Source organism: Cyprinus carpio, chromosome A22 (genome assembly GCF_018340385.1).
Source record: "Cyprinus carpio isolate SPL01 chromosome A22, ASM1834038v1, whole genome shotgun sequence".
NCBI lineage: Eukaryota > Metazoa > Chordata > Actinopteri > Cypriniformes > Cyprinidae > Cyprinus > Cyprinus carpio.
Genome location: NC_056593.1, coordinates 7,922,536 through 7,949,819, shown reverse-complemented (window position 1 = coordinate 7,949,819; position 27,284 = coordinate 7,922,536). Strand labels below are relative to the sequence as shown.

At 38.9% G+C, this 27,284-nt stretch overlaps 3 protein-coding genes across 4 annotated transcripts in view; 2 read left to right on the top strand and 1 right to left on the bottom strand.

Annotated features, from left to right (window-relative positions):
- LOC109047541 (protein phosphatase 1 regulatory subunit 29-like) overlaps window positions 1–27,284 on the top strand; it is a 905,211-nt gene that overhangs the window by 466,067 nt on the left and 411,860 nt on the right. The window lies entirely within an intron of this gene.
- Window positions 1–27,284, top strand: part of LOC109046565 (beta-1,3-N-acetylglucosaminyltransferase manic fringe) — a 788,629-nt gene that overhangs the window by 479,247 nt on the left and 282,098 nt on the right. The window lies entirely within an intron of this gene.
- On the bottom strand, window positions 4,508–7,256 carry LOC109047782 (Krueppel-like factor 2). Its single transcript, XM_019065449.2, has 3 exons — window positions 6,886–7,256; window positions 5,544–6,450; window positions 4,508–5,417 (listed from the first exon to the last, which is right to left on the bottom strand). Exons 1-3 carry the CDS (start codon window positions 6,955–6,957, stop codon window positions 5,242–5,244), a joined length of 1,155 nt encoding a protein of 384 aa, XP_018920994.1. The 5' UTR covers window positions 6,958–7,256; the 3' UTR covers window positions 4,508–5,241.

The following is a 27,284-nucleotide window of genomic DNA, read 5'->3' as shown; positions in this document are numbered from 1 at the left end:
CAATCAGCTTGTGTTGTTTTGACCGCAAATAGCTGCTTGACACTCCTTGGTCATGTTAGTGTCACACTAAACAGTGTTACTTTGTCTTATTTAAAATTTGTAAAATGTATTAGATGGAGCCAAGCTCACAATGAAACTCCTGCAGTTATTTTTGAAGCGATTTATGTCATTCCAGTACTACACTAATCTTCAGTCAGTTGAGCTTTTTAACAAAACTGATCGTCTTTAAGGATTGGAATCGAAATCTGTTGTGTCCCAGATACAGATAACTTGATTTCCCGGCCTATCAAGGGTTTTTTATGCCGTAATGTAAGCTGGGAGTGGGCTTATTTTGTGTGCAGGGGTCTTTAGTCTTGGCTTTTCTGCCTTTTACTGTTACAAAAATATAACAAAACCATTCAAACTGAATAAACTTCGCAAACGTTTTGTTAGCACTCCTGTTATGCTGTATTTGTCCTCTATACCTCCATTGTGCAATAGTTTGTATATTTTATTTGTTGTAATACCTGTAAATTCATTTCAAGTTTTCGTATAGTTTAATTGTTCACATTTTGTCTTTTTTTTATTAATTAAACTGACTGTTTTTATTTTTATTTTTTTAGTTACCGTCATAATTTTGGGTATATGTCCCATTAAACTCAAGCAGAATGCATTCTTTTTCGGCCTGCCTTTAACCCTCGCCTGTGTAGATAAGACAGATATTAACCCAATAGAGAAATGTATCAGAGTATACACAAACCATGTAAATTATGTGTTATATTTGTCCTATGAAACTGAGTAACTGCACACGTGTAACTCGAAATATTTTAAGGATTTCAGACTGCATTGATAGTGATTTAGTGATGCTTAGATTCCTTTGGAAATGTTCATGCTCCATATGTTGTTCATGCTCCATATGTTGTCCCACAGAATAAACAAAGCATTTCAGATGCATGTATACGTCACTCTTGTTCAATTCATATGTGTTTGTCAAGAAAAAAGAAACTTTAAAATTATGTAATATCTAACACAGCCACCCCAAAAAGCATTTGGACACTTAGAAATATGTGAATGTCACTACGTTAGATCAAACCAAATGGCTTTATTTTTGAAAAAAAGCATGTTTTCCTAAAGTTTTGTCGGTTTTATTTGGTTTACTTTGATTTTGTTTGGTTTTTATTTTGTTTTGTGTTTGGTTTAAATGTGTTTGATTTGGTGAATTATAAGCTGTGAGCTAAATGTTTTTAGTATATTTAAATTTCTTTGGCTATATTTGTTAGTGTCCAAGCAAAGGGATTTTACATACTTAGCTTAATGTAACTAGTAAAACATGGCTTTAGTTTAATCTGATGAACTAGTTCTCTGTGTACTTGAGGGAAAATGACTTAACACATCAACTAATGTCAGTATCATTCATACAAATGAAGTGTGGCTTAAATGTCCAAAAGCTTGTTGGGATCACTGTATTTTGGGGTTAAATTGTGTTTTGTTTTTTCAGTAGGCCTAAGGTGCAAAAGTAGGCTAAGTTCTTGTATAATACTGCATATTAAATTGCTTTATTGTAGCTACTAAAATCAGAAATTCAATCTGAATGCAAAGGGAATGAGTCATACTTGTATAACTTCTAGTTTCTTGAGGGCTTTCTTGTAGCTCAGTGGAACTTTGTGAAAACTGTATCCTGAAACACAAGAGAAGAATGTTAACTGTAACAGGAAATTCCGAGATCGGTATTTGCTTAGTTTGTGTGCTAGCCTAGTGAACTTTGGGAATCAAAATTGTGGGAATGGGCCAAAGAGCCTTTCAGATTGGACTCCGGGATCAAAATTGTGGGAATGGGCCAAAGTTTTTTAAAACTCCTTTTTTTTTTTTTATTTTCCTCCTTTTCCTCCTTTTTTTGTGAATGCTTGACGTTACTAATAACCAGTGTATGAAAAACTTCTTTAACCCTGGCGAATGTCTTGACACTTTCCTTACATATGCAGGGAGTTCCTGGGAATAGGGGCTGCATGTCAAGTGAGACGATCCAGGTGTGCCAGTAATGATCTATTGTGTTTTACCAGAGCAAGGTGAGTATGTTAAATGCGACACACATGTACATGTTGAAGGTCTGGATGGGGTCATTAGCGTCACGCTGGTAACAAGATCCTCCGTGTGTGCTCACTTGGTTGATTGGATTCAGGGGGACCCTTTCACGGACTTGAGCGTATTGACAGCTGGCTGGGAAATGTTGGCCCGCTCCTGCGGCGAGAATTGCTCGGAACGGGTATTGATTTAAATCAGCGTGTTGACTAATCAGACCTCAATCTGCTCGTGAAGAGCTCCAGACGTGAGCGGCCCGAGCTGGATTTTGTGTATTTAATCAGCTGGGCCTGGGCCGAGAAACAAGGGCTCTCCACCGAGTAATGCAGCCCTGGGGATGTTGCGGTGCACTGACGGACACTCTTCTACACTCCACCAGGACCGTCGGCAGAGGTATGCTGGGAAATGTAAGCCAGATGGCCACTCTCCATTATGTTGTCACACAAATGTGGTTTTCCATCAGCAATTGGGATTCTCGATTTTCAGTCTTTGTTTTGTTGGTGCAGAGGTGATTTGGAGGAACTGACGTGATGTTATAGCCTCCCAATGCAGGGATTTGCCTGGATTTTGATGGTTTTTCCCAAGTTGGCGAAAATGATAATAAACATCATGTCCTGATGTTGTTCTCCATGGGAAGCATCATTATAAATAGTTTGGACAAGTTGGACAATAGGAAAGTCAGAGTATCTTCTGCTGAGAATATTCCCGTGCAAGTCCAGCAGGTGGCAAACTCTTCCCATGACATTTCCAAGCTTTCCAAAGGTATCTGTTCCAAACACTCGCAAACTTGGTCCACTTGAATTTGTATTGAAGCTGCTACATGGATGGACAAAAAGATCCTGGGTGTTACAAACATCAGTTATTTTCCCATTGTAGTCTCAAACTGTCTTGTATTTCATTAAGATCAAATAAAGCAAGATTTAAAAAAAAAGAAAAAAAGCTTTCATTTCTCCAGGTGCCACAATAACAGTTGATCCCAGAACAGGAAGGACTCCAATTGGTATGTCTTATTATTGGGTAAATGGACACTTATTTTGAAGAAAATTCAGGAGTTTTTCCATCTAAGGTAATTTATAGATCAGTGGTTCTCAACTCCAGCCTCGGGACCCGCTGCTCTGCACATTTTGAAATGTTTCTGAATCTGACACACTCAGTTCAGTTCATGGATCTCTCTCCTAATGAGCTGATGATCTGAATCAGGTGCGATAAATAAGGGAGACAAACAAAATGTGCAGAGCAGTGGGTCCTGAGGACTGGAGTTGAGAACCACTGTTATAGATTGTAATTTAAAGACGGTTTGCTGGTGGCATGAGGAATACCCTCAAGACAATAATAATATCATAGCACTGTTCCAAGAACGTAAAAGAGTCTTGATTTTATCTTTCAGTGTGAAATCTGAGAAGCGTTCTGGCTTGAAGCTAGCCAATTAGCATAATCCTAAATGCATCATTGGTGTCATTATCAGTTTCTTATGTAAGTTAAAACCATTTCCTAGGTGAATAGTGTAAAGTCTCTGGCATCTCAAGGGATGAAACTTTTGCAGCGGACACATGAGGTTCATTGGAGGATTAGGGAATTGTTGTAAGTTGAAACGGCACATATTCACTTGGCTGATTTATCAACTATACAGCAACTCCGAAAAGTGATCTGAGACCAACCTGAAAGTGATATGAAAATGTTTTTCTTACTTCACAAAGTAAGCCATCTATTGACACAGTTTTAGTTCCTCATTTCCTCAAAATAGACCATGCGATGAATACCTCTCAAACAACTGAATGGTATAATATTTCCATACCACTGCACAGGGCCCAGAAAAACACATGAGAAAGGTCTAAGAGTATTATCATACAATAGCAAGATGAGCTTTGCTTTCCTGAATAGTCTCACACCATTAGACCCATTATTGGATGGGATTGCTCCTGCGTGATCTGAATACGCCGAGTGGATGCACCTTGTTAGGAGATGGATGTGTTAAAATTTACAAGTGTTTTTGTTTTCCTGTGTTTCTAAGGTAAATCAGGAGCATTTCATGCAAAACTAACATTTACATAAAGACTCTGCTGCCAAATACCCTTGAGCTCTTGATATGTCTGTTTATGCGCTGACTTTACAGCTCCTATAAAGCTTGAGTTCTCGCCCCAACTGTAAAAAGAAATTCAAAGCAGAACCTTCACCCCTTTAGATGTCCCACATCTTCCGTTGTTTTTCCAAAGCCACTCTCTCTTTAACTGTGGTGTAGCCCTCTGCCCAGACATGGCTATATTCAGTCTCAACAATTATGTAAATGTAATGTTTATATTTATAGGTCTAGCCACAGCTCCCTATCATGGCAATGTTGCAGCTAGGAAAGATTGTATTCTTCCTCTAGGCCTATAACATTCCACCAAGGTTTTGTTTGAAGGATTCAAAAAGAGTGATTGGTACGCTAACATATCAACAGACAAAAATGTTTATATCTCAATTAAGTTTAATATATACATTAAGTACAATATTTACAGAGTATAAATTATGTACATAAAATGTTTGGTCAAGAACAACTCACATAGCCCTTATCATGTCATCCGAACATGGGACAGTCTGCAATTCACGTTAACAACATAAAATACGTTAGAAAAAAAGAAACAAAACAACCATAAGACCCTGATTTTTAAATGTTTATGTTGATAAATGCACAAATTACTTCAAACATTCAGTTAACGCCCTTTTGTTCATTTTTTAAGGCAGTTTTGAAAGAGAAAAACATTGTCTTATAAAGCTTATTTAGTTTCTTGAAACATTAGCATACGTTTTTGAAAAATGCCAACAGTATTTATGGCACTCATGTGATTCATACATGTATTAAAAGGCACTGTTGCGATGTCCATAGCACATCATGTTAACTTAAACACATTTTACTGTCTGATTCCAGTTCCGTCTTGAGGTTTAGGTCCTGCCTAGCATGAGTTTTTGGTACTTTTTGGCACTTGTAAAGCTCTTTGGAAAATATATTTTGTTTCTTTAAAAAAATCTGTAAAGAAATGAAGTGTAGAACCAGCTACAATGCAAAAGTCAAGTCAGTTCATGTTTCCTCTTTATCATGTTGACTGTCATACTTTAAATAGGGGGTACAGACAAAATGCTTAGTTTGAACATCTGTGATGTTCATTGTTCAGTGCGTTTAGTCCTAATATTTATAGTCCATTCCTACATATGGCGTTTCATGTGGAGGGCGAGATGGTCAGACCGGGAGAAGGCGCGCTCGCACAGGTGGCACTGGAAGGGTCGGTGTCCGGTGTGCTTGCGGAAGTGACGGGTCAGTTCATCAGAACGGGCAAACTTCCAGCCGCAACCTTCCCAACTGCAATGGTAAGGCTTCTCGCCTAAACAAAGACAAGGAAAGACAAGGTACATTAATATATATCCATTTTAAGCCATCTATAATGATGTCAACACATTTCAATTTCAAAAAAGCAGATGTTGCTGCAGTAGCGTAGATGTTTATTTACCTGTATGCGTTCTGTGATGCGCCTTCAAGTGAGAACTTTTCGTGTAGGTTTTGCCGCATCCAGAAAAAGTGCAAGTGTGAGTCGCCGTCCGTTTTCTCGGCCAAGTGCGACGTCCCCTCTTTGGTTTGGTGTCCATCTCCAGAGGAGATGAGGGTGGTGTGAGAAGTACTCTTGGGTTGGTGCTGGGCATCCCGTGTCCGTCGTCACACACGCTGAAGTGATGCGCATTTGGGTATGGCAGCTGCATCTGTGGAGGTGCAGCATGGGGAAACCCTGTGTTGCCTTGGTAACCCTGTGTGAATGTCATCGCATGGCACATCTGTGACTGACAGTCTGTGTTGATGAGCTCCGCGGGGCTCTGCGGTGGAGTCATGCTGCCTGCTCCTTGCGGCGAGTTGGCCAGTCTTGGCTGCTCGTATGACCTCATGCATGAACCGTTGCCCTCCTGTTTGACTTTGGGAACCATTCCTCTTACAGGTCCATAACTGTCCATGCAGGGCTCCACTTTGATACACTCTGAAATGTCCTGATTGTGGAAGGGAGACCTGACCAGGAATCTTCCCTGGATGTTGTTGGGCAGAGACGGTTGGCAGTAGGTATCTACATCAGAGTGCAGAAGCTCTGCCATGAGGCTGGTAGTATACGGTGGAGGTGAAGGGTTGATCTCAGGCACTGGGTACGTGGTGGAGGCCACTGTTGGATTGTACATGTTTCTGGATTCTTGCATTCTGTAGTCGCCTCCCATTCCGAGCCCAAGATTCTCAGAACCCACAGTGTTGGCCAGAATAAACTCCAGATCCAGATATTTATCGAGATCTTCGTCATCTGTTGCTCTGAGGTAGTCCATGTTTGATATGTCAGCTGTGCAGCTGAGATGCATGGACCTGTCCAGTTCCTCCTTCCACCTCTGCAACGAAACAGATCGATTAGACTTACTTTTATTTTTTCATACATTTTCAATGCGGCTGAAGTTCATCTCGCGGGACCCAAAGTAGTAAACCCCAGTAAACCTGTTAACCATCTCAAAGGCACGCTTTTCTTATATATTGTGATGTGTAAATCTAAATTTAACACAACTCATGACAATAATGATATTTCCTCGATGTACTGTGAGCGATAATCAGTTGTTGTTATGGTTATGTCCTCGGGAGAACGCGATCTATTTACATTTAGCGCACTAACTTGCAATATAACTTTTGAAGTTCGTGAAATGGTTTAAAAACAAGGTTGAAATGGGAGTGTGTATACATACGATACGCGTTCTTCAAACGCAACACATACTTGTAAAAGTAAAGAACTACATAAGCAAAGTAATAAAGTGAAATAAAAACAAAATACTCACGTTTTCCCAGCATTTTTCCCTCTGTGCCGAAAATGTGGAAATAGACGGTAAAATTGTTCCACTCAAAGCCATTTCCAGTTGTCCCAGTAAAATAAAAACCTTCAAGATCAGGGACCAGTTGCAATCCCTCCAAGAAACTTCGGTTGTAGTGCACTACAACTCGTTTCTGCTTTTACACTCTGTGTTTCACACTCATGCAGCAAGTATGAATGCTGGAAGACCTTATCGTATAAATATCACGGCAGTAGAAGCTGGACCAATTGTAAGAAGCGGAGGAAATACGCACTAGCCGTCCCTAATTTTAGCCCCAGTATATAGCTGCTGCTCTCCGGCATGTGCGCCTTTCGTCTTGGATGGTGAGAGCGCACGGGCTCTTCTTTAAATCACCGGAGTCCTCCACGCCCCCTCGGTAAAAACGAGTTAAACGAGTACAACACGATACAAGAGATCCCTCCTCCTCCTCCTCCTCCTCTCTCTCTCTCTCTCTCTCCTGACTTTGAGGAGAAAAAAAAAAGGAGTAGAATGGGAGAAAAATACACATCATTAACACGTTGTTTAAAGATGAAAGGTGTCGATACCAATTGCGCGCACCTCTTTGAGCCCTTGAGACGCGTATAACAAAGGGGATTATTGCATTTTAATAATGTAACGTGCTGGCTAAAGAGCAGAAAACATATTTATGCATTTGGTGGACTAAATACTTAAATTAACCAATTTAATGCCAATTTCTTTCCCAGATAAGTGAGGTTAGATTGTAAATCAATCAGTTATTTATTCAAAATGGGGATCTTTGTTTTCAACTGCTTACAAACGTGGCCATTTACAGCTTTACATGTGGTATTGGTTTATAAGGAGCAAATAAATATTAATAATATAACCTTTAAATATTATGCATACCAAATATGGTGGATAGAGATTTAACACAAGCATCTTTCAGAATGGCAAACTGGAATTTAACAGCTCTGGTTGTGGGGCTGTTTTTAACACTAGGCATGTAAAATGATAACATTAAGTTGACATAGCCTGCCTTTTAATTTATAGTTCACAGCTTTTTGTCAAAAAACATCAGCTTTTTAGACCCTTTACACAGCATTTTGTTCACAAATGTGAGAGGACCAGTTATAAACAGCCAAAGTTAACTTTGATACTGCATTTGCGCTGTGTATTATTCTGTATTTTTTTTTTTTTGAAGTTGTGACGTAAGCGATTACGATGTTATGTTGCACCTGCAGCCAAAGCCACAACTTTATCAGATTTGCATGTCATCAGACCGAAACATTAACAAAAACACAACTCCTGGTGCTATTTAACACCCTTGCAGGCTCCAAATGTATCTGTAGTATCAAGCTCTTAACAAAACACATGCCATTAAGCTCTTAAAACCCCTTTCATTTGCAAATAGAGCTAAGGAGGCTGGGACCCCCCCCCCCCCCCCATAGCAGGGCAATTACCTGTACAAGTCTACAAAGAGCTATTTCTAGCTTGCGGCAAATTGCAAGGTCCAGTTACCCACAATCCAGTGCAAGGGAAAACATAAAATGGCAGTTTGTGTGAAATGACATCACTTCTCTATTTCTGAGTATCAAAAATAACACGCAAATGGTGAGAATGTACTGCATGAGAGTTCAGATGAGGTGTCAGTCAGGTACGTTCAAAATGTTCAGGAATGAATGCCATTCCTTGAACAAACCAACATGTGTTGTGACTTTGTTTACTCTTTGATCCATTCCTTCGCACATTTCCAGGAACCAAATGATATGATTCAATAGCTCAATTTAGGTGTACAGTATGTTATTTGGGCACGGAGAATGTTGACGAGGTCTATGAATATTAGAAAAGGGTGTAGGTTTATTGCACTGTACAACTAGTTCTCCCCTTAGGGCTCCATGGATCATACATTAATATGTCGGTTTCTAATTGTGCTCTGATCATGCTTTTTGGAGGTTTCCGACACACCCTCACATTCCACCTTTACAGGTATGCAAGCCTATATTCTGTGCTGTTCCGCTGCATGATTAATTACACTCTTAAAAATAAAAGTGGGGGTTTGCAGCGATGCTATAGAAGAACAATTTTGGTTTCTACCAAGAACTTTCAGTGAACAGCTCTTAAATTAACCATTTATTCTTATTGCGAAGAATCTTTGTCTACTATAAAAAACCTTTGGAAAGGTTCTATGGATGTCAAATGTTCCTCATGGAAGCATTGATGCCAATCAATAAAACCTTTATTTTTAGGAGTTTATAGAATTAATTTATAGTTCTCCAACTGTTCAGACGCAAAAACAAATGTAGAATAATACCTCTTGATTTTGGGGGGTTTCGCAGCGACACCATAGAAAAACCATTTTGAACATTTCAGTCCTAAAAAAAGAACCATTTTAAAGACCAATGCAATAATCTGAAGAAATTTTTTCAACTTTATAGAACCTCTGGAATTGAAAGGTTCAGTGGACTTCATGAAGACGATCAGTGAGCAGTGAGGAGTTCTGAAAAGAACCTCTTGATTTCTGCTTCTTATCTGTGTTTTGTGTTGTATTCCACCTCTCTGTGCTGATATCTTTGCTGATTAACAGTTTATCAACTTGTTATGCGGTTGCCAATGGATAATGAAAGCTGTGCCCTGGAGTTACTTCATGGTGCAACAAGTTCTTGGCCTTTTAAGAGTTGAACAAGTCCATTCACTTTCCTTTTGTCGTTTTGGAAAAGGTATTATGCTTTGCGTGTGAACTGAGCTCAAGTTACCCACTCGGCATTGAGCATTTATTTGGAAAAAAGTATTTTTTTTCTTTCTTGCTTTGGTTATCCAGTGTAATGCATATTTTTCAGCTTGAGTCAAACCCTGGGAAACACCTGCTCTTTCTTCACAGCAGGACGGTGTTGCGGCTGCCCTGGGCCCTGCTTTCGAGAGAGAAGGAAACCGAGAGTCCTGCCAGAAAGTGCGCGAGTGAGAGTTTGAGACGGAATGGGATTCTGAGCAGGCCTTTATATACGCGACTATTTTTAACCCCACTCCCTCTCGCCTATCAGAGGGCTTCCTCTCTCGGACGCTCAGGAAGCAAGCCTGGCTCAGCTTCCTGCCTGCACGCCGGGCTGTTCAGAGCCAATCAGGGAAGGATAGCACTGTGATGACCAGGCACTGACTCAAAAGGAAAAAGAGTTAAAATCATGGCACATATTTGTGTGATTAGATTTCAGTGGAGCAAGTGATTGTCTGAAAGGGAGTTTGACATGAAGCTTATGTTTTTTTGAGCCTTTAAGATTAATAATGAACTCAAATTGAAAACATTTGTGTTTAATGCTGCCTCTAACAGTGTTTATTTGACCTTAAACAGTGTTTCCCAATGTTTTTGTGTCATGTACCGCCAAAGGCCCATAAGTAAGTACCCCTACTGTACCGTAATGTTCTATAATGCTATACTATAATATCGTTTATTTTCTATATATGTGTGTGTATGTATTGGTTTACACACACACACACACACACACACACACACACACACACACACACACACACACACACACACACACACACACACACACATATATATTCAACTTCAAATGCCATTCACACATATTTAAAAAAAAAACTTGGAAAAAAGTCAACAGACATCTAAATTGACCCCATATATTTATTTCTGTTGTAGCGCACAGATTTTTGTTTGCCTGTGTAGACTTTGTGTATATGTAGTAAAATATAACTATACAAGTATGTTTATACTATAAAGGAGAAGATTTTGAATTTTTTTTTCTTTTTTTAATTATTTGTTAGTTATCTTTTTTTTGTTTTTTATTTTGTATGTTTTAATTGATAATTTTTTTGTAATGTTTTTTTTGAGTGATTTGTTCTTAATCAATAACCAAAAAGCTATTTAGTATATAGTATTCAGTCTGACTCTGTTCTATTATGTAACGCCCACTTTTCACCATCCAATCACATTCTGATGGTTAAAGTTAAGTCCCACCATACTTTCTCTGCCCTTGTTTTCATTTGTAAATACACAAAGATGTGGAAATAAAATGGGTTGCGAGTAAATTCCTATTGTCTACAATGAGGCTAAAATACTTTCAAAATCACTTCGTTTATTGACAACACTCAGTAATGCATGTCTGTACATTCTCAGGTCAACATCAACAAGGAGTTTCATAAACATCTCGCTGTAGCCCCCTTGAAGATAGAGGAGTTGACAGCGCAAGATAGATCGTATTCTTTGGAGGAGTTTTTCCAATTCTGCTTTTTTCCGTCAGTTCATGTGGATTTAATTGGTTTGGTAATTCTCCTGGGAGGCGGCCAATTTATAGCCTGTTAACACTTGACATCATGCAGGTCGTGCGCTGTGAGTGCAATTTGCGACATTGGCTGTGAAATATGTTTGCTGTGAGGATATTTACAGCAATAAATCAGGAAAACCTCTTTTTTCTTTCTCATAATGTCCAGACGGCATTCTAAGCAGCCCATTTTGGCTGCGACTAACTTATCAGTGGCTTCTGGACAGCGTGTTCTTAATTTTTGTTACTTTATGGCCTCAAAATGTTTACCAGGTTTCATATGGTGTTGATTCTGTGGCCCTTGGAGAAAACGGACTACATCCAATCTCATACTTTAGACCGGTCACAGCTGTAGCTTGACCAAAACATAAATTGAAGTCATGTGTAATTTCAATCGATCTCAAAACAACTTTTCTTTTCCTCCCGGTCGAAGTGATACCATGAGAATATTACGGAATTGTGTTGTGAGTGATATCCAGAGACAGTGGATTGGGAAATTATAAGCTTGGGCTGAAATGTTTTGCAGTTGAACCTGGCAGCATTCATGTAGTTTCAACATCTCCCTGTTTCAATGTTATAAGTCTTAAAGCCACAGGAATTGCCATGGTGGGCTGCCAAAATGCAGTTCCTTTTTATGCAGGAGTAGGAATTATGGACAAAGAGAGCGAGGGAGTTACAATGGAGAGTTGAGTCTCTAAAACCGGGCGACTTTTTATTCGCCAGCCTGACCACAAACGTGTCCGCGTTTCCTTAAATCTTGCCAGCTGCATAAATACACCAGCCTTCATTTACACACAGGTCCCTTTCTATTCCGACTTTGAACTTCTTTTGTCTACGTTGTGCCTGTAATGTCATGTATACACCTAAAATGGATGGCCCAAACCACAAATTCGCCAGACATTCCTGAGCTACATGACTTTCAAGGTTACTGGTACTTCTGAAGATCTGAAAAATCACCAATATTTTCGTGATTAAGGTATATTTCGCGATATGAATTGAATATGTGCATACTGTGTACCCAAACACCAGGCTGTTTTTGTTTCCGTTGGCACCTTGCAAACCATTTATTAAGTTTAATTAAGGTGTTGCGTACAGTGTGTGCCACTATGCATGTTTGTCGCCTTGCCTAGTTTTCTATGTACTGTACTCTATGAAGGCACATTATTATTAAGGAATGCGGTGTGGTATGTTTTTCCCTCCCATCAGAATGTAGTGACACACATTCGCCTCACGTGAATTATAGCTGTTAGGCAACATAAACTCTTCGTGCACGATTGTGCGCTTGGGAACGGCAAGTTCTGTGGTTTTTCTCCCGGGCCATTCCTGATAGGTTTCCAGGATTATTGTTGAGGCATGCTATGTTTGAAAGACAACATGCCAAGCTTGTGCTTTTAAATATTTTCTTCATTGACCAACTTTTTTTTGGCTGATTCAATGCCTAAAGGGCATGTACTAATGTGCATCCCTCATCAAACATTTTTTCAAATACTCTATATATATATATATATATATATATATATATATATATATATATATATATATATATATATATATATATATATATATATATATATATACATACACATGGTTCAAACACTCAAATTTCTCAGAAATATTCACGTTTCACAGCATTAGAGTTTGATTTAATCTGAGAACACTCTATAGTTCCTTAGTTCAAAACAGTAGTTTTGAACTAAATGTTGGATGTCTTCTTTACCTAATATGCACGTATTCTAAAAATACAGTGCCCAAGTTAAAAGAAGTTAAAAAAATCTCATCTCTAGACCTTGCACCCCCATTCCCCACCCCCCACCACTCCAATTCCAGTGTGTCTTCCATTGGAGAGTAACTTCATTATGCGATCTTTAAAAAAAGTCTGAATTTCTTGCACAGTGCTGCTTTTCTAATAAATTCATCTTGTAAATTTTTGGAAAATAACACTGGAAAATACTTTTTAGAATTTTGCAGTGTTGGGATGGCGTGTTTTAAGATGCAGAGGAACGACACTATGCGTAAGTAACGACTCAATCTGACAACCAAAAGTTCATGCAGAACATTTTTCAGTAAAAATTCTTAATATGTTATGCAGTGTTGCTTCTCAAGTAAGTTTTTCTTATTTTAAGTATTTTTTCAAGAAGGTTTTTACAGGAAGATAGGAACATTTTTACAGTGTGAGAATAGTAAGGAACTAGAGGAACGCCAAAATTCTTTATGGAAGGGATATCGTCATTCTGACAAACAAAAGTTGTTGCAACAATGACCAATTCTGGCTTTGAGAAAGATGGGTCCAGTTGAGTTCCCTCTTGATTTCAAACATACAGGGCATTTCCACACCCTCAAAATGGTTCTTGTGCATTTTTATCCTTCAAAGGCTTTGTACGAGATGCCCTTTATCTATAAGAGTTTAAGCTTTAGCTTTTTACATGCACATGCTTTAAAAGGAAACCAAATCATGAAAATAGAAGGAAAAGAGGTGTATCATACCTCATCACATCAGATAGTGGTTAAAAACGATCCCTTTTTCCTTTTTTTTGACTCATGTGTTAGGAATCGGTTGGATAAGCCCTAAAGTGAAGTGCAAGTGAGAGTTTGATTAATTCAATGTGCAGACATGGTGTAGTAAACATATCAAGCTCTTGTAAAGCTGTGTTTTTCATTTTTAGTGTGAGCCAGGTATGCCATTTGTGGTTTTGCACAATGCTTGATCAGATAGACTAGGCCTCCCTGTACTATTGGTTCACACTTCAGCCTGGTGCGCTCGCTGCATTGAGTGTGTGAGCGAGGGTTTTCAGCATGTGCATATGCAGGATGTGCGGTCTGTTAAACCGCATCTCAGTTTCACTGCAGGCCAGCTCTCGTAGCAACCATGCACCCCACACCCAAAGCTGCACAGATGCTAATGCCAATAGTTGTCACCTACATAACACAATGGAAACATGATCATGCTTTTTGACTTCTTTTTGTGTCAGTGAACTCATCTGGTTTGCTGTTGGGTTTCGCCTTGAAGGTTTTGTTGCAAAATACATCGCTCCTAAGATCGCCAACCTCCAAGATTGTACTTTGAATGTGAAGACAATAAAAAGAATGATAAATAACATGGAGGAGTACAATAAACACTTCCGCTGTGGTTTGCATAAAGGCCTGATGTGCGTTTGTATTCTTTGAATTCTGTCTTGTTTATCTGATGAGCAAGGTGCTTTGCTGCAATGGTTGCATAATGTGTAATGGTGTTACCTGTAATATTTACAGTAATGAATCTTAAGTAGATCAACGATGATATCAGATGCAACCTAAAAGCTGAAACAACATCAGAAATTAACCTGGAGTGCTGCGGTTAAAAATCATATCAGGGATTTGCTTTTGAATGCACTTTTTTTTTTTTTTTTTTTTTGCAATAGGCCTTCATTGAAAAAAAAATAAAAAATGTGTTGGTTGTTCAGTCCCCTGTCTTCCCAGTATGCACCAGGGCAAGAGTAATTAACATGGTCGCATCTGTAAATTAAGTAGTTAATTGTATCTTACATATCTTTTCATTTTTATTTTATTTATTTTTATTTTATTTATCATGTAAATCATGTAAATAAGGGAACAATTTGCATCAAAATCTTTTGTAGTTGGTTAAAGGGGTCATATGATGTTGCTAAAAAGAAAATTATTTTGTGTATTTGGTGTAATGAAATGTGTTTATGTGGTTCAAGGTAAAAAAAAACACATTATTTTCCACATACTGTACTTTATTGTTGCTCCTCTATGCCCCGCCTTTCTGAAATGCATAGATTTTTACAAAGCTCATCGTTTTGAAAAGCGAGGTGTGCTCTGATTGGCCAGCTATCCAGTGCGTTGTGATTGGTGGAATGCCTCAAGCGTGTGAAGGAAATGTTACGCCCCTTGCCATACTGTGATGTGTCCCGGGCGGAACACCGGCGCGACAAGACAAAAACAATAAAACCCATTACAAACGATCCATTTGTTGTATCCAGTCGGGACATATTTACAGATTATAATGACTTATACTGTCTTTTTATGCATTTTGTTGCATCGCATTGTGCCTCGTAAACATAAAACCATGTCTGCATTTATGATTGGAGAAACGACAAACAACAAGCACTACTCTACACTACTCAAAACTCGCGTTTGAATCATCAGTGGCAAATCCTTTACATATGTAAACTAACTGCACACATCTGAATATTTGAGTTGAATTGTTCTGGAACAGTTGTAAATACAGCTTAACCACTGATTTCTAGTTATGTCTTATTTTGGAAGGCCAAAGAAAGTATTTTCACTTTGACATGAAACAGCGTCTTCACAACATGGCACTGGCGACAACAGCAAGAATCAAAGTTACGCCTTCTTACTTTGCGTGAACATTTGGGCGGCGTTATGCAAATCTTCCCACACAGTGATGTAGACGTTGGGGGGACACGTGTTTAAACGAGGCGTTTTAGGAGAGTGTGGAAGAGTCTTAACTTTTATAAAGAATATCTCTTTGGGTTTGAGACTTTAGTCTTTTTAAACTTTAGGGATATTATCTATTCATGAACAGCTTGTAACACTCCAAAGAAAAAGGAAAATTTGAAAGTCATTGCAAGATGACATTACAAGTTGAGTCACAACATAAAAAAGAGAATATGAATTCAACTACAAAAGCTATGCCAACTACAAGCACTCATTTTTTTTTACAGTGCCGGTGTGTCATAACTGTATGCAGCCATTTGTTCAGCAATACCACTAATGACCTACAAGTTAATGTGAAGGCTAAAGCAGCGGAGGGTCTAGATGGGTGTTCCACATGCAACCACCAGGCAGCCATGTGTCTTTAAAGCCAATGGCTGTTTTATTAGAGTAGTAATTACATGTCAGCTAGATGGGGGGTCGGTCGGCGCTGAAACAACAGAGGGACCTCAAGTCACTTGCAGCCACTTATTACCGCTCACATCAACGTCTCGATATAATGGTCTCAAACCGCTAGTGTGGCCTCTCTCATGAGGTTTGGGCTTTGAATACGCAGGTCCCACTTATCTGGGGTTTGAGAGTGCCTTCCTGCTCTGAGCCGGCTGTCCCCTGATCTGTGATTATGCTGTAATTAAGCGTCTGCATGATGGGACATCAAACAGAACACAAAGTGTATTCTTTGGTATTCTCTGCAGAAGATCAGAAGCGAAGAGAAAATCGGTGAAAATTCAAAGGCGTTCAAGTAACTGAATATGCAACAAAATGACTCACAATATCACACAAAAAGATGATTCTGCAACAGAATGTGCCTGAAATTGCTCATTGCACTAATGAAACGTGTACAGATGTACCACTTTTTCACTCCCTCGGAAATGTGGTGACTTTCAGTAGTGGTAATCACTTCCTTTTAACTGTTAGGTAGAAAACGCGAGCTTGATATTTTTTCACCTGTGTTTGCTGAATAAACTCTTAAAAACAAAGCTTCTTCATTGCCATTGATAGTTCCATGAAGAACCTTTAACGTTCATGGAACTTTTCCATTACAAAAAGGTTCTTTATAGTGGAAAATTGTTCTTTATATTGTTCAAATGTTCTTCAAACTAAGAAAACATGGTTCTATCAAGAACTCCTCACTGAAATGTTCTTTGAGGAACCCAACATGGGTCTTCTATTGGATTGGCACACAAATGTTATTTATTGGCATTGATGCTTCCATGAAGAACTTTTAACACCAGTAGAACCTTTCCATTAGACAAAACATTCTTTAAAGTGGAAATGTTCTTCAGATTATTAAAATGGTCTACAACTCTCTTTTAAGAACTGTTCATTTGAAAGGTTCTTTGGGGAACCAAAAAATGGTTCTTCTATGGAATTGCTGTGAAGATCCACTTAGAAAAAAGTTTGTTTAGACTTTTAAAATGTTCTTCTAACTACTAAACAATCATTCTTTTAAGAACTTTTCACCAAATGGTTCTTTGAAGAACCGAAAATGATTTTTCTATGGTGGATCATAAATGATTCATCACTGTAAAAAAAAAAAAAACCTTTTTGGAACCTATTTTTCAGAGTGTTTTTAAACCTTGTGCTTAAAGTCTGTGCTTTTAACTCTCACCAGGTGGTTCTGCTTACGCTTAAGTTGGTGTAACACATTCAAAATGTTTGGAACTGTTTATGTGGGATCATATGCTTTTCTCTTACATCAGGGGCAGAGCTTATGTTTTTCATTCGCGTCGTAATTATGTCAGCATCCAAGTGCCTGCACGATGTAATCATAAGTTGCCCCTGTGAGCAGAGTGTTTTTAGTTTTACTAACTTGTTGCTTGGCAACAACAGATGTTTAAAGACTGACATTGGTTGTGTTGCGTCAAGAAAATGTGTGTTTTTTTAACCTTGTGTCAGTGCAGTGAGATTACAGTGGAGTTTGTTGGAATACGTTTCAGCTGAACTAACTTATGCAAGTATTCATAAGTTGAACTCAAGCCAGAATGAATTCTTCCATGGTCACTGTGGTTGACTTATCTCAGAGTAAACATTCGCAGAAACTCTGTGGTCATAAAACTGGATCATCGTGATTTGGTCTTGATTAGGTCCAATGAGGTGGACTACCTTAATTTTCCAAATGTTCATTATCTGATCCATCCATTTTTTTTATATCTCTCTTTAGTGTGAAGTTTTATACTAAAAAGAATACAACACAAACAAATTCATCTTCAAGCAAAGTGCACTTTATTTGTCTTTCTTAAATTGGGAATTAAATTGTGTGCACAACAATTACAATCTTGGCAGGTTAGTATTTCAGTTAGTACTATACGTTGAGTATTTCCTGTTTTTATTCAGCTTTTTTTTGTTTATATTGGATCTGGCTTGAGATTTAGCAAAATCTGATGACTCTGTTGTCGTGCTTCAGAATTCAACCAATGATAAGACTTTGTTTTCCTTCAAAAAGTAAGTGAAAGCAGGTGTGTATGTGTGTTTTCCTTCTGAATTGTAACCACTTCCCTTTCACTTTGCGTCTGCAGAAATCTAAAGTCCGTTCTTCTTCTGAATGTCTCTCACACCCTTTTAACCAACCAGATTGTAACCAACACCGGTGCTAACGTACGTACGGAAACACCCATTCCTGTCAGTAAGGCCTCTGACTTAGCTAGTACACATTTGTTGAAAAACAAAACACTCATTCTCATGTACTGGCTGCACAATTAGTCTAAATTAAATTTCAAATGCAAAAGGTGCTTACATGCTTTGTTTCAGTGGTCTCAGAGCTTTTATTTCACTTTGTTGTCTTACAGTTTTTAATTTATAATTTTTTTCCTATTTTTATTTTAATCTTATTTTTATTGATTAATGTTTATTTTATTATATTTTTCATTTTCATTTTTTTTTTAAATCTTATTATTAATATTAATATCCAAAAAAAAAAATAATAATAAAAAAAGGTCCAGGTACAGTGTGAATGCATGGGAAACTTTTAAAGCGGACTCAAATGTAACGTCCATAAAAAAAAACTCTTTCCATTGGCAGAGGGAAAACATGACTTAGCTTGAAGACAGAGGCATTTTTTGTATAGCCTGAACATGAAAGCTGTTGTTTCAATGTGATTTTATTCTTTTTGTTCTTTCAGCTTTGATATCTAAGCAGCAATATGAGATCCTGAATGTTTATCAGTGTTCATCTGCTTACATTATTGGATGAAATGAAACACCATCTCTTTTGTTTTCTTTAGAGCGTTTGTTTTGGTGGCTCGTGTCTGCGTGGACGGACATTATTTTGGAAGGAAGTGGGCCTGACAGATGTTGGTGTCTCTCTGGAAGCGCGGTGACGCTCCGAATCTCCTCTGTGGTGAAATCTCAATCCACAGTCATGCAGAAAAACAAGCATTTCTCAAGGCGGCTCTGCCTAAAACCCAATTCTCTAAAAACTCAACCTCCATTTTCCCTTTTGCTTCACCACATGTCACACATTTCTAGTACATCCCACTCTGTTGCATCAGCATAGCGATCCTCAGCAGTCATTTTCTTCAGAATTGATAAACATCGTAAACTGCCAAGGTTTTGTACGCACTGTACACACACATTCAGGACTGGTCTGAGACCAGTGTTGAGAAATTACACCAAAACAGTCCTTTTCAATGAGTCAATATGAGAGCTGCAGAAATGAAACAAGACTATTGCAAAGTGCAGATTAGTGGTTTCATCCAGTCAGCAGCACCTGCTGTTTTCTGTGATGTTCCTGTCCAGTAGAAGTTCATGCAGTGTAGACCTATAATTATGTTGTGTTCTATGACCACATAGACCTGAGCTGAGACATTTGAAAATATGAGAGAAGTGTGCGCGTTTTTGTGGGGTGTTATCTCAGAGTTTTATGTGATAGTTCATATGATAATGTGCTAAGAGTAGGTTGATTTCTCGGAAGAGTGTAAACCCTGTGTCGGTTTCAGTGTTTCTCTGTTTGTTTGACCATCCTGACCAAGGACGTCAAAAATGCTTGTAAAATACATTCAGATTCAGTCGCTCAGCTAGTGTGGGACCCATCGGAAGTACACAGTTTGATGGCTGCTAAGCAGATGAAAAAAAAAATTATAAAAATATTCACCAGAAGAGCTTTCCCTATTATGAAATATTCATATTTTGCTTACAAAAATCTCTCTCTATATGTTCTCTTATATTGAAAGTGCTTTATTTAACTCTATTTTCACTTTTCAGTCATTTTTGCATTGACAGCATTTCATCAGATTGGAAAGGAAAGTATTAAAAGATGACAAATAATTGTCAACTACATAAACTTCCACAAAGCTCTTCAGTTGTTAACCAAAATAAAGGCCAGGTGGTGTAATCGGACCACTGCTGCATAAAAATTAAGAAATTGCAACAAATATATTATGGTCAACTGGTATAATTATAATTTTAAAATATTATTAATAGCATTAAATGCTAAAGTAATGGCATCTACCGGCTAACCAGCTCATGCTAACCAGCCAGTGTTTGGCTGGACAGCATGAGTTAGTTTACTAGTAGATGCCATAATTAAAATTTTATACTGACATTGCAACAATAAGTAACAGAATTAGTAAGATTTCAGCCGGACTAATTCTCAAAAAGTGGATATTGCTAAAGTTTTACCTAATTCACTCACATGTAAACAGGCTTCCAACCAGGGGACCTCTTTTGGGAAAAGTATTTAGAAAGAATCATTATGTATGCAGTTGCATTTGGTGGTAACAATTACTTATTCAACTAAGCCGAATCTATGGGAATATCCTCATCGTCAACAGTTTAGTTTGCATTTTTCTGTAACCCAGCGGTACACATGCGTGTTTAGCAACTATATTACCTTTGAACAAGCACAAGCATGGATTATTATGGGTAACAGCTGGAGTTTTTTCAGTAAGAGTCTACCACGAGCTGGTACTAACTCTGACTGATTTGGCAGTCCTGGTCGAATCGTTTGTCTTGAGACAGTCCATATGCGAAGATAGTATGCTTTTTGACCTCGGCCAAAATATGACGATAGCGATAAGCAAGTTCTGATTTGGTTGGGGCAGCATTAGCAACTTGAGTCTTGTGCTGTATATCTGTACCTCCATGTCACATAATATTAAATATTCATGCTTTGGAACTACACGACTGATAGGAGAAGAATGCGTCCGAGCGGGAGTGTTCGCAAGCGCCTGCCAGGAGTTTGATAAAACGACATGTTGTGCACTGAATGTTGAATCTTTCTTGAATGTTTTCTTATAACAGAGCGCATCACGAGTTCCCAAGAATGCTGAGAGGATCTGAACGATAGCCCGCACACAGTATTCTCCTAAGGGGAAGATGAAGAAGTGGGGGGAGGAGGGGGATTGCTCCATCCAGTGCTGTCAAAGAGCTGCCAACTCCTGTTGGCCACACATCTGCTGTTCATTAAGGCCTGGACTCTTCGGTGATGAAACCCAGCCTTGGCTCACAGGGGGAAAGCCTGTGATTGGAGCACCGGCACTCTGTCGACTCTGGGGCTCGGAGCCCAACTCGGCCCTACAGCTGGGTGGGTTTCCCCCTCTGTTTCCATGGTTTTCTTGCAAACACGAAAATCAGGCGCCTTGCAAAAGCATCTGGGCCCCCTCTCCTCATGCCTCAGTGTTACATCATGCAGATTCCAGCACTTTATCTTCCTCTGGTTGGTGTCCATCTCCCATTGCGTCCTCGGGCAAACACTCTCTGTTTTAATAGTTTGGTTTCTGTTAGGCTACTATGAATAACCTTACCGATTGGGATTTGGAAATTGTAAGGACAATTATGCTAAGTCTACATTACTCCAGATAAATTTGAAAAGCATATTTTTTCTCTCTGTTTTGAGCTTTGTTCAAACTGAGACAGCATTTTTTTTTTGTCAAGCAAAAACAGATGCTTTGTCCGAATATGTCAAAACAATACGCCAAAAGTGCAGTATGTCCGAATTTATAGTATGCGAAAACCAGTACGCCAAAAAAGTAGTATGTCTGAATTTACAGAATGTTAAAAACTGTTAACCAAAAGAGCAGTGTCTTAATTCATAGTGTGCAAAACAAAACAAAAAAATAAAATAAATAAAATAAAAATAAAAAACAGTAAGCCAAAGAAGCAGTATGTCTGAATTCATAGTATTCATAAAACAATATGCCAAAATGTCAAATTCCTAGTTTGCAAAAAATAGTATATCAAAGTAATATGTCCAAATTCAAAGTATTCGATAAACTGTATGTGAAAAGTGATAACCTGCTACTTCTGCTGAGATTCTGAATTGCACATTCGATGGACACATTACTATTCCTTGAAGCCAGAGTTGTGAATTGCAGTGAGGCGACGCACAAGACATATACAACATATTGGATGTGATACATTCAAATTTCAGTCATAGAATATACTTTTTAATGGATACAAAGCAAGGTTTTCAGTCCAACTGTAGTACCTACAAGACAGTATCTGATTTCAGACACAGCTTGAGCTTTTTGAAGACACCCTTCCAAGGGGATACATTTGAAATATTTTTCAGTGAGCTTTTGTGACATTTAACGTATGTACAGCAAGCTGATATAAGTGTTTTAATCACCTTTCAGAAGCTTTGGACAAGCCACTTTTGGTAAATGCTTAAAGATGCTAGTGTGTGTTTTGGCATGCATAGCAGTCAAAAACACCTTGATTCCTGTGCTTTGAATCGATGCACATTGAGTAGAAAGTGTGTGAAAGGTGTTTGTGCCACGATCAGATGGTTAATGCAGCTGCACATACCACTTTGGTATCCCACACCTGCCACTGCTTACAAAGAATCAGGTCAGTGTTGGCTGTATGCACCGTTGTGGTTTTAGCAGAAGTGCTAACTCAGGCCTAAGTGTTTGTGGTCAACATCCCCTTGTAAAACAAAAGCAAAAGAAAGCATCTGTGCACAATGCGGTCTGGAAGCAGTCAACAATGGTACACTTTACCCTGCATTTGGGCGTGGAACTTAACCAGTAGAGAATCTGAGGGTAATTTGTGATTCGTGACCATCTAGAGTGCAGCAGTTTGATATTAAACCAGATGTTGATTTAGGATTGCTCAAGTGGGAAATAGCCCTTTGTCCTTTCATTCAACTTTAATGACAAAAACTCTTCGCATGACAAACTTCCCCTTCCAAGGAACTTTGAGGTTTCCTGCTTAATGGAAAGTTGAAGAATGTGAACTATGATGATGGTTTCAGACAGTATTACAAGTCTTGTTCACTGACTACCCCAATAACCCAGCAGGAAATCATTTGCATTACTTTCTTCACAATTAAATCATAGCTACTTAACGTGACCCCAACCTTTTTATTGTGGCGCTCATTACATTTTTACGACATTTTTATTTTAGCATGTTATCTCAGTGTATTTTTACATTTTTTTTATTTAATTTTTTTTTTCAAAAATATTTTCTGTGTGCGATTCTTAATTTTTTATATATTGTGGTGGGAGTAGCAAACGACAGACACAGTGGGTGTGGCGTCAGGCCTCAGAGAGGCTTTTATTAACAGAAAAGTAACAAAAACAGGGAATAAAGTGTCCAAAGGAGAAGAGTGTTCAAAATAAATAGGGAATCTAGTGTACTTGTCATGCTATGGGGTTCGTGTAGGTGGGGCAGTGTTCAGGAAGGAAGGGTCCAGGTAAGGGGTGGAGTCCGACGGCCGCACATGCTCCCCTCTCCAGTCCGTGGCGCGAGGGGTAGCGGCTTCTTCCAGCGGCTGCATCGTTCTTGTTGCCCTCGGCGCTTGAATGGATTAAATGGCCTGGCATCCTGGCCTGACAGCCGTGTAACGCGTGCGGTCTTCGTCTGGACCGCGGGTCCGGCAGCTCACATCTCTGGCGGTGTGGGAGTCCCTCCATGCACCCTTCCTGGACCCACGACGACACCAGCGTACATGCTCGACATTTAAACAGCGGCGGTGATGAGGCTCCATTAGTCGACAGCCTCAACCAACCACAGGGTAAATGACAATAGAAAAACCGTCACTTACCCCTTTTGTGGCTGGGAGGCCGTCTCCGTCGTTCCTCTGTCCCAGTCCGGGTTTTCGCAAACTTTTGCGAGTGAGAGGGGATGATGTCATCGGGTGATGTCCGACTGTGCTGTCTATGCTCCGCTGTGCCCGCATTCTCCACCAGTGTGGCGGGAGGAGCAAACGACAGACACAGTGGGTGTGGCGTCAGGCCTCGGAGAGGCTTTTATTAACAGGTGGGCAGTGTTCAGGAAGGTAGGGTCCAGGTAAGGGGCGGAGTCCGGCGGCCGCACGCGCTCCCCTCTCCGGTCTGGGGCACGAGGAGCGGTGGCTTCTTCCAGCGGCTGCATCCTTCTCGTTGCCCTCTGCGCTTGAAAGGATTAAACGGCCAGGCATCCTGGCCCAACGGCCGTGTAACGGGTGCTGGTGAAGGGCGGCGATTAAGGGACGGGGTGGCGATAATAATTAGGGGGGAGGCAGCTGACTCATCACTATATATATATATATATATATATATATATATATATATATATATATATAAGATGGCGAGTCGCTCTAGGGTGAATAAAAACCTGTGACAGGAGGCAGTCTAGATGAAGGCTTAAGGGATGACCCTTTTAGCCACTGCACGAGCAGTTTGTCATTCCAAATCTGCAATTTCTTGAATATTGCAGGTTTACAGTAACACAAATTCATTAAAGTCCCCCAAAAAGGCTGGTCGTCCACATAACATAAATGCATGAGAGGACAGGATAATGTATAGACTCTCAATGGGGAATCGGTGCAACACTGCAGCTGGAATTGCTTGCTAGTTCAGTGCTGAACTGGGAATGGATCTGTCTCGGCACATTTAAGAGAAGTCGGACTGAAAGTGCACTCTGCAGTGACCAAACCTCTCATCAGCAGAAGGAATCAAAAGGCTAGACTAACCTTTGCTGAGGAGCATGTTGTGTGGAGAGAGGACAACTGGCCCAAAGTTCACTTTAGTGATGAGAGCAAGTTTCATTTATTTGGGCCAGATGGGAAACATTATTTATGGCATCAAACTAGGTAAAGACTGGACCCTGAGTGAATAAAGAAGTCAGTGAAAGGTGGAGAAGAAAGTGTCATGGTTTGGGGATGTTTTCTGCAGCAGGAGTTGGGCCTCTACACAGTTACATGGCATGTGAATGCAAATGTTTATCAGAACCTCTTCAACAACATGCAGTTCCTTCGCTGCAATCATGTCCCAATCAGCCTGCAATTTTAATTTCAAGACAATGTCCCCATCATACTGCACAACGACGCACAAAGCAAGGGCCTCTACACCTCCTACTAATTTCTGACAGCTATGATCCTCCAGAATTTTAGCTGCAATCTTTCGAGCTACAGTGGTTACTGTTCTCTAATTTTGATCACAAAATAAAGGTTTTTGTTGAAATGCCTTGGTTATTTCTGTCAAACATTTTAGTATAACACTTGGCTTACCTACAGCTAATATTCCATCAAATTATGAGCAATGAAGTTTAACTATATTTCAGAAAAACAATCAAGCATTTAGAGATTATTCTCTAATTTTGATCTCCGCTGTATATAAATTAATTAATTTATCGTTAATGTCCAAAATAAAATCTCAAAATTAAGCAGCCACGTGTCAGCATTTCAAAGCAAAGAAACATTAATAAATAATAAAATAATAAATAATTTATTATATTTAATTTCCTTTTTTTTTGTAGTTTATATATTCTATTATATACCACTTGTTAATTGAAGACAAAAACAAACTAATAAATTGATGAGTAAATGAAAAGAATGTAGTACACGGTGTCTTCTGAAATGTGGTGATGCAACTACAGATGCCACACACCTCTAAAAAGACAGGTGTGAAAGCCCTCATAAAACCCTCAAGTTGATCTCTTTAACCTCAAACCTCCTTGTGAAAAGCAGCAAAACAGGTGGAACATACCTCACAGTGTTAAGCAGGTGGACAGCTATGACACAAGAGGAAAGAATTGGGCACTGCTGTAAACAGTCAGATTTCAAGAGAGGAACTGTTTCGTCAAATCCATAAACTGGTGTGCTCACGGACTGCAAACTGATCAAATCACAAGAACTTCTTTGATGACAGTTAGTGTACTAGAGAGTCCAGTTCCCATGAGCCTCTTGCCTGCATATCCCACATCAGTATAATCTTTATTTATTTTTCCAAACACCCCTTTTGATGTGTCTTTGCAATGGAAAAGCTGATGCATAGCCACGATCTAAGGTTTCATTCTGGATACTTTGCATGCTCAGAAAGGCCTGTGAACAATAATGTGATTAAATAAATCATTTCATTTAAGTGTTAAGCAGCCATTTTTGACATGATGCAACCATTTTGTCATCTCTATAACATTTCTAAGCCTAAGTTTTTTTTTTTTTTAGTGTTTGTGCTAAGGATATAAATTTTGACTCAAATTATGTCTTGATGTATTTTTGAGCCGTGCTATTATGATTTATAAGTAAACAGACTTCCAATTTTTGTCTGACAGATGATAAAATTGGCTAAAGTACCATAAACTTGCATTGAAGGTGGGTCTTGAGCCATATCTAGAGATCAGAATTTCGTGGAAGCTTCGATCTGGGCTCTCTTGAAGGTAAGCACACCAAGCAACTGCATAGCAATGTAAAAACAGATATTTTCTTTAGAAAATCGATATCTGATCTTTGGTTTGCAGCAATGATTGGCGACTAGCCCACTTTCGCACTCTGTTGAAAGAGCAGAAAGGGGCACATCAAAGAAACTTTAAATTGTTTAGATTTGGTTGGAAATTTAAGTACACCAAAGATTAGATCTCGATCATGATTATTTTACTTCCATGTGTCACAAAGCTAGCTACCCTACTTGAGAGGCTAAGCTAGGTTCAAGCTTAGCCAGGCTAGTAAAAATTCCTGGGTGCAGGTGTGCAGCAATAAATAAAAGGGCAAAGACTGTTTTCCACCACTGCTTTTCCACTACGGCAAAACCAACCGTCACTCTCACCAGAACCATTACTCACACAACGCTCACAGACAACACTGTAACTTTTCAGAGTTGAGTCTCAGAAACAGGTGTCATTGTAGCCGATGACAAATGCTCTGTGTCATTCTGATCACTAACCACAATGATTGCAACATACTGTGACTTCTCAATGTGACAAAATAATAGTAGCTCGTGGCAAGATATCCAAGTCGTATGCTCACCAAACATGTTCATTTATGAAGAAAACATTTTTCCAAACTTGGGTTTCAAAGACTTCAGGGTTTATAGAGAAGCCTAAAATGTGCTGAACAAATTAAATTGAACTAAAACCATTGGTGTTTGCATTCCTTTACCAAAAAGTAGTATACTTCAAGTTTATTTTATTAAGTATACTTAAGTAAAGTTCAAGTATATTTTGACTTTTTGTAAGTATTAGTCAAGTATACTTAATTGTCATTATAAGTATATATCTTAGAAGTACATAAAGCCCATTTCTGAGAAGTACATAAAAAGTAAACTAAAAGTATACTTTCCTATTTTTAGTTTAAAATAAGTATACTAATAGCACACTTGAATAGCACACTTCTTTTTCGTAAGGGTTTATAGCCTGCATAGGAATTAGCAAATACTGCTATGGAACACCGGTAGCCATGTTTTGAATACAGAAACATGGATAGTTGTTGTTGTAGGCATGCTGTTTGTAGCAAATGTTTTTAGCTCTCTGATAAGAC

Excerpts from the sequence above, each read along its gene's own strand:
- LOC109047782 (XM_019065449.2), bottom strand. The coding sequence starts at position 6,957 with ATGGCTTTGAGTGGAACAATTTTACCGTCTATTTCCACATTTTCGGCA. Across the intron at positions 6,451-6,885 it reads GGGAAAAATGCTGGGAAAAC|AGGTGGAAGGAGGAACTGGA; the intron begins GTGAGTATTTTG and ends GTTTCGTTGCAG. Across the intron at positions 5,418-5,543 it reads GCATCACAGAACGCATACAG|GCGAGAAGCCTTACCATTGC; the intron begins GTAAATAAACAT and ends GTCTTTGTTTAG.